At 35.4% G+C, this 17548-nt stretch overlaps 1 protein-coding gene across 1 annotated transcript; it reads left to right on the top strand.

The window, feature by feature from the left end:
• Positions 1-1390: 1390 nt before the first annotated feature.
• LOC130813072 (kinesin-like protein KIN-12D) lies at positions 1391-16833 on the top strand. The gene is made up of 37 exons (XM_057678789.1): positions 1391-1830; positions 1944-2613; positions 2758-2913; positions 2999-3082; positions 3482-3601; positions 3693-3806; positions 3889-3981; positions 4125-4285; positions 4382-4456; positions 4568-4655; positions 4733-4791; positions 4876-4939; positions 5053-5118; positions 5420-5599; positions 7012-7116; positions 7210-7445; positions 7528-7597; positions 7691-7747; positions 7853-7897; positions 7977-8056; positions 8199-8280; positions 8438-10081; positions 10426-12918; positions 13017-13124; positions 13238-13359; positions 13456-13543; positions 13636-13710; positions 13816-14088; positions 14176-14274; positions 14447-14515; positions 14596-14654; positions 14736-14847; positions 15425-15535; positions 15655-15825; positions 15917-15982; positions 16089-16208; positions 16320-16833. The coding sequence occupies exons 2-37, from the start codon at positions 1945-1947 to the stop codon at positions 16455-16457; spliced, it is 8352 nt and encodes a 2783-aa protein (XP_057534772.1). The 5' UTR covers positions 1391-1830; position 1944; the 3' UTR covers positions 16458-16833.
• The last annotated feature ends 715 nt before the right edge of the window (positions 16834-17548 follow it).

Here is a 17548-nt window from a genome sequence, read left to right as displayed (position 1 = left end):
CCCAGCCATTAAATTTCATTTAAAAAAAAACAAACTACTATCAGGTTAATTTCATTCAAAAAAATAAACTGCTGTCATGTTAAAAAAATCACGCGTATGAAAAGGAATGTGAAAGGTAATTGTCCATCTTCCTCTTCCCCATGTTTATTACTTCCTCGAAATGAAGAAATTATTTTTTTTATCTCCCTTGTATAAGCTTCAACTATATTATCATTGTTTGCTCCTCAAATCATCTAACAATAGAAAATTTAATGCTTGATACAATGTTCTGATTTTTTTTTTAAATTAAGCTTCATTAATGGTGGAAAACATTGATGTTGAAGAAGACAACAATGTCTACCATTTGGAGAAAGGTAACAGAAACAATTGTGGTTATAAATTCATATATTTGGGGATATAACTAAAGATAATTGGTATTATAACTGTGAACATGTGTCATTAGGTTAGCTGAACAAAACTTTTTCTAAAAGGGTTGGAGTTTTAATTCTGAACATTTGGTGATATAATTATACGTAATTGAAATTATAACTATGCATGTTTGCTTGTATGATCATAGATAGTCATATGTATAAAAAATGTATTAAGACCCCAACTTAACTATATTATAATCCCAACTAATCAATGTTATAACCCTTACTAAGCTGTGTCATAACCCCAACTAAATAATTTTATAACTCTAATTAACTATGTTATAACCCCAACAAAACAATGTTATACTCCCATTTACATTATGTTATAGCTCCAACTAAAAAATAATATAACCCACACTAAACAATGTTATACTCCCAACTACATCAATTCATGTCAAATGTTCACTGTTATAAATTATATTTGATTATATCCTCAAATATATGAATTTATAACAGCAAATGCTTTCATTACCTTCTTCCAAACAATACACATTGTTGTTTTCTTCAACATCATTATTTCCACCACTAATGAAACTTAGTTTAAAAAAAAAAAAAAGATTGTACATTTATAATTACGATTATTTTCAACAAATAAAATCTTAAATTTTCATACCTTTTAAAACAATCGAATTCTCACATTAAATATTCCATTGTAATATGATTTGAGAAGAAACCCAAAATAGTATATTTGAAGATGAAGAGGGAGAAAATCAACCCAATATGATATACTTGAAAAGGAAGAGAAAGAAAATAAATGTCAGGGAAGAAAGAGAAAAAAATTGAAAAAACCGTAAATAAAAGTTATACAATTACTGAGAGAAAAAAGTTTTAAAAATAGAAGAAAGAAAGAGTAATTAATTATATTTGATTATTTTTTTTAAAATTTTAAAAATAGGCCGAATTAAAATGAGATGTCTCTCTATAAGAGACGGTGTTTAGTGAAAATTGGTGTAAGTGTGTAACTACAAAACTCAAATGTCAAAGTGGGGTCCCAAAAAAACCTCAATAACTAAATTCAAAATGCATAGCCGTTGCCAACAATCTCACTAACTTCAAACTTACTTCGATGATATCTAGCTTTCTTTCCTTTTTGTCCTTTTCTTAAAGGGTAATAGAGTCTATTTCAAATTATTCAAACCGCCATTCAATTTCGACCCTACGATTTCAAACCCATTTTCAAATCTACTCATTTTCCACCGTGGATTTCTCTAAAAGTTTAAAACAAATCCCAGACTTCAGTTCAAAATAACAACCTCAAACTTCACAATCTTCACTGAGAGATGTTTTAGAGAGGGAGAGAGATTATGTTTATTCAATTAAATTGGGGATGAAAAACCCTATAATTTTTACAAATTTTTGTTAATTTAACAATTTCAGGATTTCGTTCATTACGCATTTTGTTTCTCAATTCTTCAGTCAGGTATGAGTTATTTGTAATCTTGTTTTTCAATTTTACATTATATTTCTTTGAAATGCTGTTCATTTTCTTGATTATGTTGTATATTGTCTAATTTTGATGCCTAATTGAAATAGGATGTTGAGGGATTTTAAGTTCTCGCGTCGTAATTCGGGGAAAAATCAAGATTTTGAGGAAATTGAGAATGTACCAATAAACCCTAATGATTCATCTACTAGTATAATTAGTTCAGAATCAGCTCAAAAGCAAAAACCCAATTTAGATCATGAAGTGAGTGGTAAAAGTAAGTTTGAGAGGACGCCAGTTAAATCTAAGTCTACTAAAACATCCGATACTCCGAGTATGCCGCTTCGAACTCCGGAGCGGCAAGGGTATGGGACTTTAAGGAAAAGATTCGGGTTTTCGGGTGCGAATGAATGTCGTGATGAAGGGAGATCTGAAATGGGGAATTATTTGAGCCAAGCTAGTAAAAATGGTGGATCTTTGAATTTGACACCTAGGGTAAGTGGAAATACTGCTGGGAGGACTTATAGCGGGTATTCTGAGAGTACTTCAACTCAGACTACACCAACTAAGAGTGTAAGTAAGCCTCCGAATCCTGGGTATGGTCCGATGAGTATCTCTCGACATTTAGGGAATGGTAGTGTTGCTCGTGCTGGGAATTATGCCGCGCTTTCTAGAGGGTTTTCAGTTTCCGGTGCTCAACATACTGTAGTTAACACGGTTGATGTTCCACATTTTGATCTTAAAGAGGACCCCTCTTTTTGGATAGATCACAATGTACAGGTTAGTAAAGTGTTTGACGAAATATGTTCCTTATTTATTTGCAATATTTAATCATTGGTTAACTTTATCTATGTATATGTTACATAAATGCATTGAGAAGTAGTCTCACATTATCAAATTTTTATTTTTTGGTGCAATGGTTAGGCCATTATAAGAGTGCGTCCCCTTAACAATGTTGAAAGAAGTATGCAAGGATACAATAGGTGCGTGAGACAAGACAGTGCGCAGAGCATAACTTGGATTGGACAGCCAGAAACTCGATTTACGTTTGATCATGTAGCATGTGAAACAGTAGATCAGGTGCCATAATATTCTTGTAGTGTTTAGTCCTTTGAGCTAAGATTTTAAAGCTTAAAGTATTAATGTATTTTTTTGGACATTACAGGAGTTACTTTTTAGGAGAACCGGTTTACCAATGGTGGAGAATTGCTTATGTGGATACAATAGTTGTATGTTTGCCTATGGGCAGGTAATCATCTTGAGATCATTTTGTTTTTCTTTAACTCTTTAATGTCAAATAAAAATTTGTAAACCTACGATATGTTGTTCTAGTGTTGAAAATAATATTTGGTATTTATATAACTCAATTGAAATTCAACTTTGCTTAGTTGATAATTTTGGTGGAGCTTGTTGTTGAACCAAGTGGAAAAGAAACATTTTCAATGTATCATTGTGAAGTCCTTAATGCTCAAAATTTTACCTTAATGCTTCTATTTATCTCATGTTGATGAGGTATCATTGCTCTAAATCTCATTTTCGTGTGAGTAAATGTTTGTTTTGTTTAAGACACTCGTGAAAATTTAATTAGGATGGTAGTAATTTTCAATTGTATTTCAGCCTAATTAATGGTCATCGTGTGTTGTATTAGACTGGAAGTGGAAAAACATACACAATGCTCGGGGAAATGGAGAATGTTGAGTTTACGCCTAGTTCCCATAGAGGAATGACACCAAGAATATTTGAATATTTGTTCGCTAGAATTAATGCGGTAAGCATATTTTGCTTGGTCCATGACAGCCACTGACTAATATCTCCGCCTTACAGAAGTTAATAGCTTCTTTCACCTTCCTATATTGCAGGAAGAGGAAAGCCGAAGAGATGAGAAATTGAAGTACAGCTGCAGGTGTTCATTCTTGGAGATCTACAATGAGCAGATCACAGATCTCCTTGATCCATCATCAACAAATTTGCTTGTGAGTCTGGATAAATTATGAACAATTCTTTGATATTTGGAAATTGTTCTTTGACTGAAACGAATTTTTTTCTAATGAGCAGCTTCGTGAAGATGTTCAGAAGGGTGTGTATGTTGAGAATCTTTCACAATTTGAGGTTCAAACTGTAGGGGATGTCCTAAGACTTTTAATCCAGGTTTCCTTCTTATTGCTTATACAGTCATTGCATCACCCATGATGACTTTGGAACGTAGCACTTTATAAGTTTTTTCCTTGCACTGTCTGACCTCCTGTCCTACTTGTCTATTTGCGCTATAATCTTGGGTTGCATGGCAACAGGGTTCCGCAAATAGGAAAGTGGCTGCAACAAATATGAATAGGGAGAGCAGTAGGTCTCATAGTGTCTTTACATGCACAATCAAGAGTAAGTGGGAGACAGATTCAACAACCAACCAAAGATTTGCTAGTCTAAATCTTGTTGATCTTGCTGGTTCAGAAAGGTAATACCTGAATGCTAAGTAATAGTATCATGACCTAATACCTTTTCTCGGCGCCTCCTTTAGAAATAGTGCTCTCATGTTGACAACCCTTAACAGGCAGAAAGCATCAGGCGCGGAAGGTGAGCGACTCAAAGAGGCTGCAAATATCAATAAATCTTTGTCAACACTGGGGTAATTATACTGCCCTAATTTTTTTTGCCACTGTTGCTATCTTTTAATTTTCCCGTACACATGATTTTAACATCAACAGCTGAGTTTTTCTTTTCAATTAAAATTCTGCAGTCATGTAATAATGCTTCTAGTTGATATTGCTAATGGGAAGCCAAAGCATGTTCCTTACCGGGATTCGAGGCTGACTTTTCTTCTTCAGGTCACTGTTTATTACCTTTAGCCTGAATATTTCCTTGCTTCTCTTTATTGAACCTCACTTGAAATTATTCTATGTAGGACTCCCTTGGTGGTAATTCAAAAACCATGATAATTGCCAACATTAGCCCTTCTATATGGTAGGGGTCTTTATCAGGTTGGAAGTTGAAATACTATGCTTGTACTTCTGTGTCTTAACATTTATATGTTGTGATATTGTGCAGTTGTGCTGCTGAAACACTGAACACACTGAAATTTGCTCAAAGGGCAAAACTTATTCAAAATAATGTATATTTTCTTTTCCTGTTCAAATATTCAATTAATGGTACTTTTATATTCAAAATTTAAGTACATTTAACTGATCAAATTCAATTAATAGTACTTTATTATTTTGTTTTCAGGCTGTGGTGAATGAAGATTCTTCAGCAGATGTCACTGTCCTACAACACCAATTATGGCTTTTAAAAGTATTATTTATAGTTCTTTGGTTTCGTTAAATAATAGACAATATTAATATGGCTCATTAAATCATGTGCTCTTTTTATTCATGTAATGATGCAAATGTATGTGTGTTACTTGGGGTTAATTGAAAACAACCTTTTTGTAATTACCTACAAGGGTAAGGTTGCATACATCCGACCCCTCCAAATCCCACCTAGGTAGGGGTCACTTAATGGCGTTGGGGGAATGAAATGTTGTTTTTGTTGCTTGTTAGGATTGTGTAATTGATTTTAACAACTTGTTGATGTTGCAATGTGTTAAAAACAGGAGGAGCTTTCTGCTTTAAAACGGCAAAATCCTGCCCGAGCATTAGCATTTGATGTATCTGATACAATAAGAGGCCAGGTGAATGTGTATACAGAAAACCCGAAAAAAAATGTTCAAGTAAGCGAAGAAGCCTTGCATAGTTCTGATTTAAAGGGAAGCCAAGAAGTGTCTACCAAACAGGTATACTGGACTACTGATTTTTTAAACTCAAAAGTTGTAGAAGGTTCACTTGTTGCATGATACATATTAACATTATAATGTAGCTTATTTTGTGGGGTTTATCTGGATGTTTTTGCCTGTTCATATGACACTTAGTTTTTTTACCTACTTATAAGTTAAACTAAGTCATTTCTATAAAACCCTCGTATTTTTCCATAGTGAAGTCAACTTTTCTTTAATTTAGAAGAACGAATAGAATATTGTTATCACTTATTGTCATGCGATTGCGCAAGGCGTAAAATATAATTAAATTACACAATGGAAATAAAAAAATCGGAAAATTCTTTAAGCTAAATAAACAACTGGGAACCTTGAGATGAGACCCTTGTTATAATCCATCAAATATCCAAATTTTAATAGTTCATTACATTTATATGATATTAGCTCGTTGAATCATGTGCACTTATCTATTTGAATTTGCAAATAATGTTTGCCATCAATAGTCAATTAGAAACAACCTCTTTGGTTGCGTACATCTCACCCCTCAAACCCAAGTAAATCAGTGGATGATATTTGATGGCGTTTGGATGAATTACTGTTGTAATAAAAAACGTAATAGTATCTCATCAAAACGTCCCTTCGAACTGACCCAAATGATTACTGCAAATCCAGCTCGACCTCTCCGATTCTCTGCTGCAGTGCTGCTCTTCATGAATGATGTATTTCAAAATTAATTGTAGTTCTCGCCAAATGCCCCTCTATTTCACAAAGTATGAATGATCACACCATAAATCTTGTCCATAAAAATAACAAAACAATCACTAAAAAAAACTTATATTTGATTTTGTTTGCACCTTCACTAGCTTAATATCTTAATTTATTGACATGATCATTTCTCGGACCATTTCAAAACCTTTGATTTTGTTTTTAATTTTATTTAATAGAATATCAAATCATAACACAGCAATGTATATAAAATTGCTAAATAAATTTCGTAACAAATGTTCACAGGTTCATAAACTATTTACACACAACTTTACATATAAGTCCACATTTTTTAGATATGTAGTGCTTGTACATACCATGCACGAAATCCAAAGAGCATTTGCATGGTGATATTTTTACAAACCTGATTAAAAGTATTTGATTTTGTAGTTTTGTGCATGAGGCATCTGATATTTTTACAAACCTGATTAGAAGTATTTGATTTTGTAGTTTTCTGCATGATGCATCTTTGGTTCTTTTTTTATTTTTTTTTATTTTTATTACAAATGAATAATTTAGGCGTGTGAAAATATATTATAGTTTGGCTTATCTCCTTTTGTACTAGAATTATGATAGCATATCATGTCATGAGTTATTAAGTACGCAATATTCTGTACAAGGATTAAATGTATGATGACATGGTGTAATTGATGTAATCATGTTGATAGTTGAAGTCCTTGGAATTGATGCTTGCTGGAGCACTGAGAAGGGAGCAGATGGCTGAAAGTACCATTAAGAAGCTTGAAGCTGAAATTGAGCAGTTGAATCGTTTGGTAATTTTTGTCATCTCATGAATGTGAAACTTAAATGAAGGTTGTGTGTGGCAGAGCACTCAAGCAATTCCCATTAAACTTTATAATTTTCAGGTTCGTCAAAGAGAAGAAGACACTAGATGCACTAAAATGCAGCTGAAATTCCGTGAAGACAAGATTCAAAGAATGGAGTCTCTTGCAGGTGATTTAAAACCTGTGGATGCTTATCTGCTTGAAGAGAATGCTGCTCTCTCAGAAGAGGTGCAACTGTTGCGAGCAAAAGTTGATAGGAACCCTGAAGTGACCCGGTTTGCTGTAGAGAACATCCGGTTACTGGAACAACTTCGAAGGTTTTTCTCTTCTACAAGAAACAAAAAATTTCTATTCAAATTTTTTCTACATTAGTTGAAATATTCTTCGCGGCATTTGTAGATTTCAAGATTTTTACGAGGAAGGGGAAAGGGATATCTTACTACAAGAAGTATCTGATCTTCGGGCCCAGGTTTGTGTGTCTACATGAATACGAACATTTTCTCCCTTATAATTCCGTTACTTCTGCTGTCTGTTAAATTATTAATTCCATAGTATTTTACAGCTTATTCATTCTCTTGATAGCAGTAGTCAGCAGCATAACTGTGTAGAAATTGTTCAGGTAAGTTCATGCCCTTCTGATCTTAATTCTTGTCTTATAATTATTACCAAGGAGTTTGAGATAATTTTTTTTACGGATGTCTTACATTTGTACCTATTGGTGCAGGATGGTACTAACAATAGGAAACAAAATGAATCTACCGGCTCTGAGGTTGAAATCCCATATTCCAGTTGTTATGATGGCTGTTTGGTTATTTGTTTTATATCTAACATATTCTGTTTGGTTTTAGTTGGATTATACTTTGAATGAACTAGCTGAGTGCCAGAGCAAGCTAAAGTCTTGTTTAGAAACCAATGCGAAATTAACCAGGTAACCACTTCTAGGACGCTGTAAGATTATTGTTTATGGATTTGTTCACATCTCTCTTGCGTTTCTCATGCATTTTTCATAAGCAGAGTGCCAAAACAAGGAATTTGTTCACAATTCTCTTACATATTTTTTTCTACTGCAGGGAAATTGAGGATTTGCAGGCTCTTTTGTGGAATAAGGATTCAGGGATGCAAGAGCACCAAGGAAATTCTACTGCAGTTAAGGTATCATTTACGTATTTTTTTGACACATGATACTTTTTGTCTGTATAGTGTAGAAAGAAAAACTGGCTTTAGTGTAAATTAGCGGGCAATTACTCATTAGGATACTTATTCACATGTTTCTTATTGATAAAATGTTGTGTACTTGTTTATGTTACAGTATATGCATGTTCCAACTCTTGGGGCTCAAGCATTAGATGCTATCAATGATGAGAGTGGTAGTAAGAATATAGATCTTGCAAGACACGCTGAGGAAATGATCAACTTGGACCTGGAGCTTGATATACTAAAAATAATTCTGAAAGAAGAGAGGTGTTTGCGTGGAAAAATGGAGGAGACAACGTCTTCATTGACTAGAGACGTTCAGCTGGCCGAGGAGAAAGTGATGTTATTAAGGAAGCAGTGGGAAGAAGCCCAGGAGGATTTAAACGAAGCAAAATCAGTTATTGAAGCCCTCGAATCTCAACACCTTTTGTCCATCAACGAGATTGAGGATCTGAAAGTCCAAAACAACCATCATTCGGAGCTTTTACGTCAGCAGGAACTTCAAATAACTGCACTGAGAGAGCAAAGACAAAGACAAGAAGCTTCCTTCTCATGTTTAAAGCACTCGGAAACTGAAGATTCTCCAGTACAGATGCAATTACAGAGGATGCAAGCTTCTCTTGACAAGGCCAAGCAATTAAACATGTTATACCAAAGAGATCATGCATTTCAGAGATCCAATGAAGAAGAAATGGATGAAATACGCCGACAAGCTGAGGCTGAAACTGCGGATGTGATTGTCTGCTTGCAAGAAGAACTTTCTGAGCTTCAGCAGCGAGTACAGGAGAATGACTTGAGAGAGAAAGAGGCGGAAAGCAGGCTGCTTGATTTTGAGATCAAAATGAAGATGCTGCAGGAAACTTCTGACTCGATTTCACATGAAAATGAAGTTTTACGTCAAAGTCTCCTGGAGAAAGACACGGAAATCAAATCACTTACGGAACTTTCTGTGCTTCAACAGCAAGTGCAAGAGAATGACCTTAGAGAGAAAGATATGAAACTTCTTAATATCGAAATCAAAATGAAAGAACTGCAAGAGGCTTCTGACATGATGTCTCAAGAGAATGAAGCATTACGTCAAAGACTCCTAGAGAAAGACACGGATATTAAGTCACTGACAGAAGACTGGGAGCTATTGAGCTGTGAAATTGAAGAATCTCTCATTGATGGACACGAGGCTTTAAGAAGTGCCTCTGATCAACTTGCTTCCATTTCATTTTCTAACAGAAGAAGCTTGGTTTCTGAACAATTTGGTAAAATGATCAAACAGTTATCAGACAAAGAATCAATAATTGAAGAACTTAACAGCTGTTTAGAGGATGCGAACACTAAAGCCAACGACATGGAACGCATGTTGATGTCCCTTAGAGGTGCAGCTATGGTCATGACCGAGTCCCATGAACAAGAGTGCTATGAAAAGGAGAAAGAAATACAGCAGCTGCGAGCAGAGTTCATGGCCCAGCTCACTGCTGTGGCCGAGTCCCATGACCAAGAATGTTATGAGAAGGAGAAAGAAATGCAGCAGCTGCGTACAGAGTTAATGGCTCATTCCTCTGCCAAGGATGAAAAGATCTATAGGTCTGAGAAGAAGCATTGTGAAAGTAAAGAAATTGTTGAAGCTGGATTGCTTAGTCTCGAAGCTGCTTTCACTAACTTTCAAAATAAATGTGGAAGCAAAATCTATGCTCTGGATCAGAAGCTGCAAATGGTTGCAGGGTGTGCTCAAGAAGCCAAGAGCACTTGCTGCCGAACAAAGGAGGTAACTAGATTGCTCTTATAGGCTGAATAGCTTGCTCCAATCCATGCCCATTTTTATCTTTCATTGCATGACATTAGCCATTAGGTTGTGAAATATCAAAAGTAATTGTCACTGTATAAATGGATTAAGGAAAAACACGTTATATCATATAATCTTTTTATTTTTGTTTAGCCAATCCTGTTGATCTCTAGTAAAGCTTTTGTCAGTTTAAGTCAATATGCTACTTGTTAATGGGTTGATATTTTCTTTGACAAGGACTATTGTTAGTTATGAATTAGGTGCTTTTAATCATTATGTTCTGTATTCTACTTATTTAATAATTTTTATCTGATGTGTTTTTGCAGTTACTTGAATTGCAATTGTTAGATGCTGAAGCAACTACCGCTCAGAATACAATAGAGGCTTCTTGTCTTCTATCTAGGTTTGAGGAAGCGCAAGATACAATGAAAGAGGCTGATATAATGGTCAATGGACTGATGATAGCAAATGAAACATTGAAGCTTCAAGTTGAAGACCTCAGTAATACAAACGCCATGTTAAATAGTCAGAAAAACAGCTTAATCAATGAGTTGCAAGAATTGCAATCTGCTTATGAATTGAATTATCAGACACAGAGAGATCTTGAAACACAACTTAAGTCTGATGTTTCACAAAATATGATCCTTATTGAGGAGTTGCGGAGCATTGTCTCACAGGTACAGGATACATCTGAAGAGGCATTCATGGCTCTGACCCAGGATTTGAACTGTACTAAGCTACAGATTCATGACACAGTCAAATTGTTGCACTCATCACTGGAGGATGTTTGGTCACAGATACTCATGAAGGACTGTGCTCTCTCTGTGTTGCATCTTTGTCACATGGGTGTCCTTTTAGAGACAATAACATCACTGAATGCAGAAAATGGATTTCTCCTTCATGGAGTTCGTGAATCAAATGCCGCAATATATGATTTGAGGGAGCGTAACATAAAATCCAAAGAGGAGCTTGAAATGTGTCGAATGCTAAAGGGAAAGCTGTTGGCTGACTTTAAGAGCAGCTTTGATCGTATCTTAAGGAAAGAAGGTGAAGCTATAGAGCTCAACTTGAAGGTAGACGGTTTCAGTGAAAAACTATTTGTTCTTCAGCGTCAGGAGGAGATGATGCTGGAAAGGTTCAACTTCATGAGTTCTGAGCTATCTAACTTAGTGCAGGAGTTGGGTCAGAGTAACTCAGAAATGATTGCATCCTTTGAAGAGCAAGAAGAGAATTTGACACTTGAATGGTACGCAAAAGACTATGAGCTGCTTATTGTAGCTTCAGAACTGCAGGAATTGACTGATAGCAATGCTGATATGAAAAGGAGACAAATGAATTGTCAGGCAGCCTTGGATGCCTTGATGCGAGAGATAGTTACCCTCCAGATTACTTCAGATTTTAAAGAACATCTCTTGTCCGAAAAGGAAATAGATGTCATTTCCATGCAGAAAAGAGTTGATGAAGCCAAGGATGGTGAGGCAAAAGTGTTGACCCAGCAACAAATACTTGTAGAAGAAAACATGACTTTAAGAAAGCACCTGAGCATGAAGGAGAATGATCTGGAGAATTTGCAGAATGGGATGCTTTTACTGCAGACCTCATCTCATGATCTTCAAAACAAATTATCGAAGCTGGAAACAGAAAAGGAATCACTGCAAAATGAATTTCTGAATCTGAAGAATGATAACTGTGTGATGCTTGAAGATATACAGGGTAAAGACTCTGAATTAAAATCATCTATGGACTTTCTTGATACACTTAAGTTGGAGAATTGCAGATTACAAGAAAACATTTCTCTTTTAGAATCCAGAATTGTCTTACTAGAAAAAGATATTGAAATGAAAAATGCAGAGCTCAATGACATCCAACTTTCTCAATCTTCTACAGTCGAGGCTCTGAGCAACAAGAGCCACGATTTAGAAAGTTATGTCACAAAAGTGAAGGACCTGCAGGAAGCGAATTTCCATTTAAGAGAGGAAGTTCGATCTCTGAAACACAGAAACATTAAAGCACTTCGTAGTTCCAGTTCCAAGGTGACAATGTGCTCTTCTTCAGTAGAAACTACTGAACTACGGAGCTGCAGGATGCTTAAACAAATCGAGGAAAAAATTCTGATGATTATGGATCAAATATCTGAAGATAACTGTCAAAATCTTGAAGTGTTGTCTGGGTTTTTGAAAGAATTGGAGTTTGTGGACATTATAGCTAATGACCTTGTGTCTCAAAATGTGTATTTACAAGAAGAGTTGCATAGGAAGGATGAGATTCTAAATGGGTTGTTGTTTGATCTACGCCTGTTGCAAGAATCTGCTGCCATTAATAAAGACCAGAAGGATGAAATCGAGGAATTGAAAGTAAATTTGGAGTCTGCAGAAAGTGAATTAGCTACAAGAGCGCATGAACTTGATGAGGCGGTTGCATACATACAAGAACTTGAAAATAGATTTGAGAGTCAAGGAGAAACATTGTCAACATTAGAGATGGACTTAGAAAAGGCCAACCAGTCTGTAAACATCCTCTCTGATGAAAATTCGTTGCTGAGGATTCAAGTAGAAGATATTATGGCAGAAAATAGTTCTCTAGAGACAGAATTGAGTGAGAAAAAGAGCATAATTGACAACCTTGAGAATGAATTGCTTGAAATGGGAAACACTCTAGGTCATGTTAATGAGCTAGTTGAATCTTTGAAGAGCAAATTAAATGAAGTCAACGATGAAAAGGGCCAACTCCAAAAGGAGCTGCTGGTCTTGGAAGGAAAGGTTGAAACTGCTCATGCTCTTGCGGAGGAAAACGAAGCTGTGGCTGCAGAAGCCCAGGAGGTAATTGTTGATATAAGCACATTCCACTACATACTAAAACTATAAATATTGTTTTGAACTATAGAAACACTGAGCATTCCTCCGTTTCCAAAAAGCAGATAGCTGAATCTAGAAGGATTTATGCGGAAGAGAAGGAAGAAGAGGTGCAGCTTTTAGAGAGATCTGTGCAAGAATTGGATTCTACCATCAGCGTATTGGAAAACAAGGTGTGTATCGGAAAGTCCCACCTAGTTGGGAGCCATTAATAGCATTGGACTATGGAATGTTGTATTCAGCTCATTCATTATTAAGGTCTTATATGCCATTTTTATCATTTTAGGTTGATGTCCTAAAAGGAGAAGCAGAAAGGCAAAGGTTGCAGAGGGAAGAGCTGGAACTAGAGCTTCAGTCTCTCAAAACCCAGATGCTTAATGTTGAAAATACTGATGTTGATATTAAAAGGTTTGTGAGCATTTTATCAGATTTGTGTGCTGTAAATGACAAATTGAAGATAACCCCGATAATTTACTGATGGTAACAAATGACTTCTTTTTGCAGACGTTTTGACGAAAAATCTAGAAAACTCCAAGAAGCCTTGAAGCGCATACAAGTTCTTGATAGCGATTTGGAAAATAAAGGCACAGAGGTAATTTTCTCGCCTTCCATATTTGTTCACTATGAGAAAATCTTAGTCGTTACTCAATTCAAATGTGATTTTGGCTGTTTTCTTCCTTGTAGATTTCTAAATGCAAAGAGCATATTTTGGAGTTGACTTTACAGGCAGAAGCACAGGCTTGTGAGTATAAACACAAGGTCAACCTTCTCTCATCCTTTAATTATCAATGTTTGTTTTGTCAACTCTGGATCCGTGGTTGATTTATTTTCATATTCTAATTAATTCCCTAAAATGGCAAGCAGTTCAAGGAGTTGGAAACAATGGTAGAACAGCTTAAATCAGAAGAGGCTTTGAATAAGTTGGAGAAAAATGCTTCAAAAGGGAGGGGTTCTGCTTCCCCTTTTAAAGGAAAGGGTTCAAGTTCTCCCTTTAAAGCAAGGGGTTCTGGTTCACCCTTCAAGTGCATTGGCCTGGGGTTGGCACATCAACTCAAATCAGAGAAGGATGAAGATTATAATGCTGAAAGGCAACGGGTAGAAGAGCTTGAAGCCTTGGTTGCCAATAAACAGAAGGAAGTAGGTTATCTTGAATCTGTATTTTTGCATTCCAAAAACTGAATATTAATTGTGTCATCCCTCTCAAATATGGTTTCTTTTCTCCAGATATTTATGCTGAATGCTAGGTTAGCTTCTGCAGAAAGTATGACGCATGATGTAATACGGGATTTACTAGGAGTAAAATTGGATATGAGCAGTTATGTGGTAAGTTTGTCTAGCCTAAGATCTGCAATTGAGCATGTTTGAGCCACTTAAAGTTGGTTAGATGCTTAAAAGGCTATATTAGTCATATTTTGCATATTTGTTACAATCAAATGATCACATTTTCACATTGTAGCTTCGTCTAGAGTGATTGTCTCTCTTTTACTGGTTGCAGACACTGTTAGATAAACAGCAAGTTCAAAAGATAACAGAGAAGGCTCAACTAGATAGCTTAGAATCAAAGGTAAAATCAAAGTGTTTTGATGAGGTATCTCAGACTAATTTAATGCCCTGTGCTTAATAACCAGCTATTTTCGAGCGTAGGACCCAGAGGTGAACAAGCTCAAGAAGCAGCTGAATGAGTTTATTGAAGAAAGACAAGGGTAAAAACTGTTGCTTACTGCAAACTACCGTAGTCAGGAAAAAATTTCAGTTTCACTGACATGTTTTCATACTTTTATTAGATGGTTGGAGGAAATTGACAGAAAACAGGCAGAACTAGTTGCTGCACAGATTGCATTAGAGAAGCACCGCCAGCAAGAGCAAATGCTCACCTCGGAAAATGAAGTATTGAAGGTTGGAATTATCCCCTTTTGCAGATTTCACTCGTGCTCAGACTCATCAAAATTTGATCCGAAATATTTCTGAAACCAGACTGGTAATTAGTGGGTCATAACCCGAAAATTTTGACCAGTAACCCAAAACTAACTCGACCCAAAAATATCGGATCAAAATGTAACTCGATTGAAATCCGAAACCGACCATTTTGATCTGTTTTCAGTTCTACATTATTATTTTCAGTTACCATCATCATTTTCCGTTCCACGTTATTTTTTCAGCTGGAACTCACTATATATCTAGTCAAGTTTTATATTTTGAGTCACTTTTCTTTACTATAGCCTAAAAGTAGGTACAGAAGTCCTTTTTAGTAAGAGAATACTTTTAAAAAAAAATTATATGAGTATATTTTTTGTAAAACATCTAAAATATAGAATTTTGAAATCCTTAGTTGGGTCGACTTGAGTCCGACCCGACCCAAAATTGATCCGACCGAACATTACCCAAACCGCAACCTGCCCGACTGACCGTTTTGACAGGTGTTATCGTACCATTTTTACAAAATTTTAATCATGATACTATGTGTGCGATGCAGATGGAGATACAAAATCATAGAAAGAGAATGACAGAGCTTGAAGAGGAGCTGAAGAAGTTGTCTGGCCAGCAAAACCTTCATCATCGTATACACCATCATGCCAAAATCAAGGTAATTTTCTGTCCTGATTTCTGAGTTCAATAATAACTATAGTCTGCAATAACTTTGCTTTCTAAATTGCATACAAGATTTCAAGATATCATTTTCGTGTTCATATTGAAATGTAACAGGAAGAAAACAATATCCTCAAAGTCCAAAATGAAGATCTTTGTCATAGATTGCGAGCAACTGAGTCATTTCTCTCACGTCTCAAGGAAGAACTGGCTCACTACCGTGCTTGCAATGGAAGAAGCCCATATGTTCATTTTGACGAGGAGAAGAGACTGAAGAACAAAATAAAGGTCATTTTGCTGAAATTGATTTATTCTGGTTTTAATTTAAATTTGGTACTCCGTATTTTATGTTCTGAGACCAAAAATCTTCCTTTGACAGGAGGCTGAACAGGAAAAACTACAATTAGCCCAAAAGTTACTGAACTTGTGTACGAGCATTCTAAAGGTTCGCAATTTTAATTTTTGTTCCTGCATTTTGTTTGTACCCCCCGTATTTGGTTTGATCATGCGACTGATATACGTTGGTTTCCCGATATTTTGTATCTATATAGGCTGCTGGTATAAGGAAACCAACATCTGAAATCGACCTTTCTGCAGCTGAGGAAGCTCTTGAGAGGATAGTGACTCGAGTGACTTCATTGGAGAAAGAATTGGAAGATGTGAAACTAAAGGTTGAAGCAACTATATAAACATTTTTTCGTTTATGTATTTGATTTTCTTCAATCTGCTTCGATCATTTAGTTTTTGTGCTGAATTAGCTGTGTAAATGCTGAGCTTTACAGAGTAAGATTACAAATGAAAGAAACCGGTTGGCAGAGCTTATGTCAGATTCTTCGCCATTTAGCTCCAGGTCAGCAGATAATCGACAAACCCCTAGAAGATCCTCTCAATCGCCTTTCTTTTCTATGCTTGATCGATAGGTGGCATTTGCATACTCGTTATTAGTTAGTTAGGCCTTGTACAATAGTGAGTCGTTGGCTTGCTGCGAAAGCGTAAAGATATGTAACAAAGTACTATGTATAGTCTTTGCCATAGTGCAAAAATTTGGTTTCGGTCACTACAGCGGCAACTGGTAACGAAATCACAGTTACCGTACCACCAAAATGTGGTTTTGTACTAGTCTTTGCTAACCAGTAAAGTGTCAGTTTTGTTTACTGGCTTGTATAGGTTTATTCTTTGTATGTGAACAATACGCATAATTTTGTTGTGCATTCTTATCTCAATGCCATAGCAAATTCATGAATTGTTATTTCATTTTTTTTTAAGTGTGTCATTATATAGTTCATTTTTTACCAAGCATTTCTTTTTGTATCATTATATAGAGCATTCTTGACGATTATCCGTTTTTTCTTTCGGGATTTCCTTTTCTATTTTGTGTTTAATGGAGCTCTTGAATTGGCTAGTTATTGCATAATTGTTGTACAATTATATTAATTACAGTTGGGAGATTGTTACTTTGCACTTTAATTGTTTAATTTCATGATATAAATTAAGATGCACTACTACTAAGATTGAATAATATTGTTAATTTTTATGCATATAAGGTGTTCGGTGAAATAATCCATTAAACTCTTCATCAATTAGTTGCCACATTCCATACATATTAATGATGTATGATAAATTGAATAATACTTCAATGTTAAATGTTAATATTGCAATTCTCTTTCCCAAAAAAATTTTAAATAGCCACAAGTATAATGTAACACCTCGATCTTGTAGGGGTCAAAGAAACTACCCATGGGGTTGTGAACTCACCCAAAAACCAACCCATTCATTTTTCGGTAAACTTTACCATCACATATACACACTTTGAGAGCTTTTTAATAAGTTACACATGTTAAGATTACTCTGCAACAAACATGCTTTAACTCTAAAATTTTCTAAAATAACTTTTCATGAAAAGATAGTGCACCTTATCAATATAAATTGTACTATCAAAACAATTTATTACTTCTATATAAATAATATTTAGGTTATGGTATAACAATCTTAGGGTTGCATATAAAAGATA

The sequence above is a fragment of the Amaranthus tricolor genome, chromosome 1 (assembly GCF_026212465.1).
Source record: "Amaranthus tricolor cultivar Red isolate AtriRed21 chromosome 1, ASM2621246v1, whole genome shotgun sequence".
NCBI classification, from domain to species: domain Eukaryota; kingdom Viridiplantae; phylum Streptophyta; class Magnoliopsida; order Caryophyllales; family Amaranthaceae; genus Amaranthus; species Amaranthus tricolor.
The sequence above is the reverse complement of the archived record's forward strand: the minus strand, read 5'-3'. Positions and strand labels throughout refer to the sequence as shown.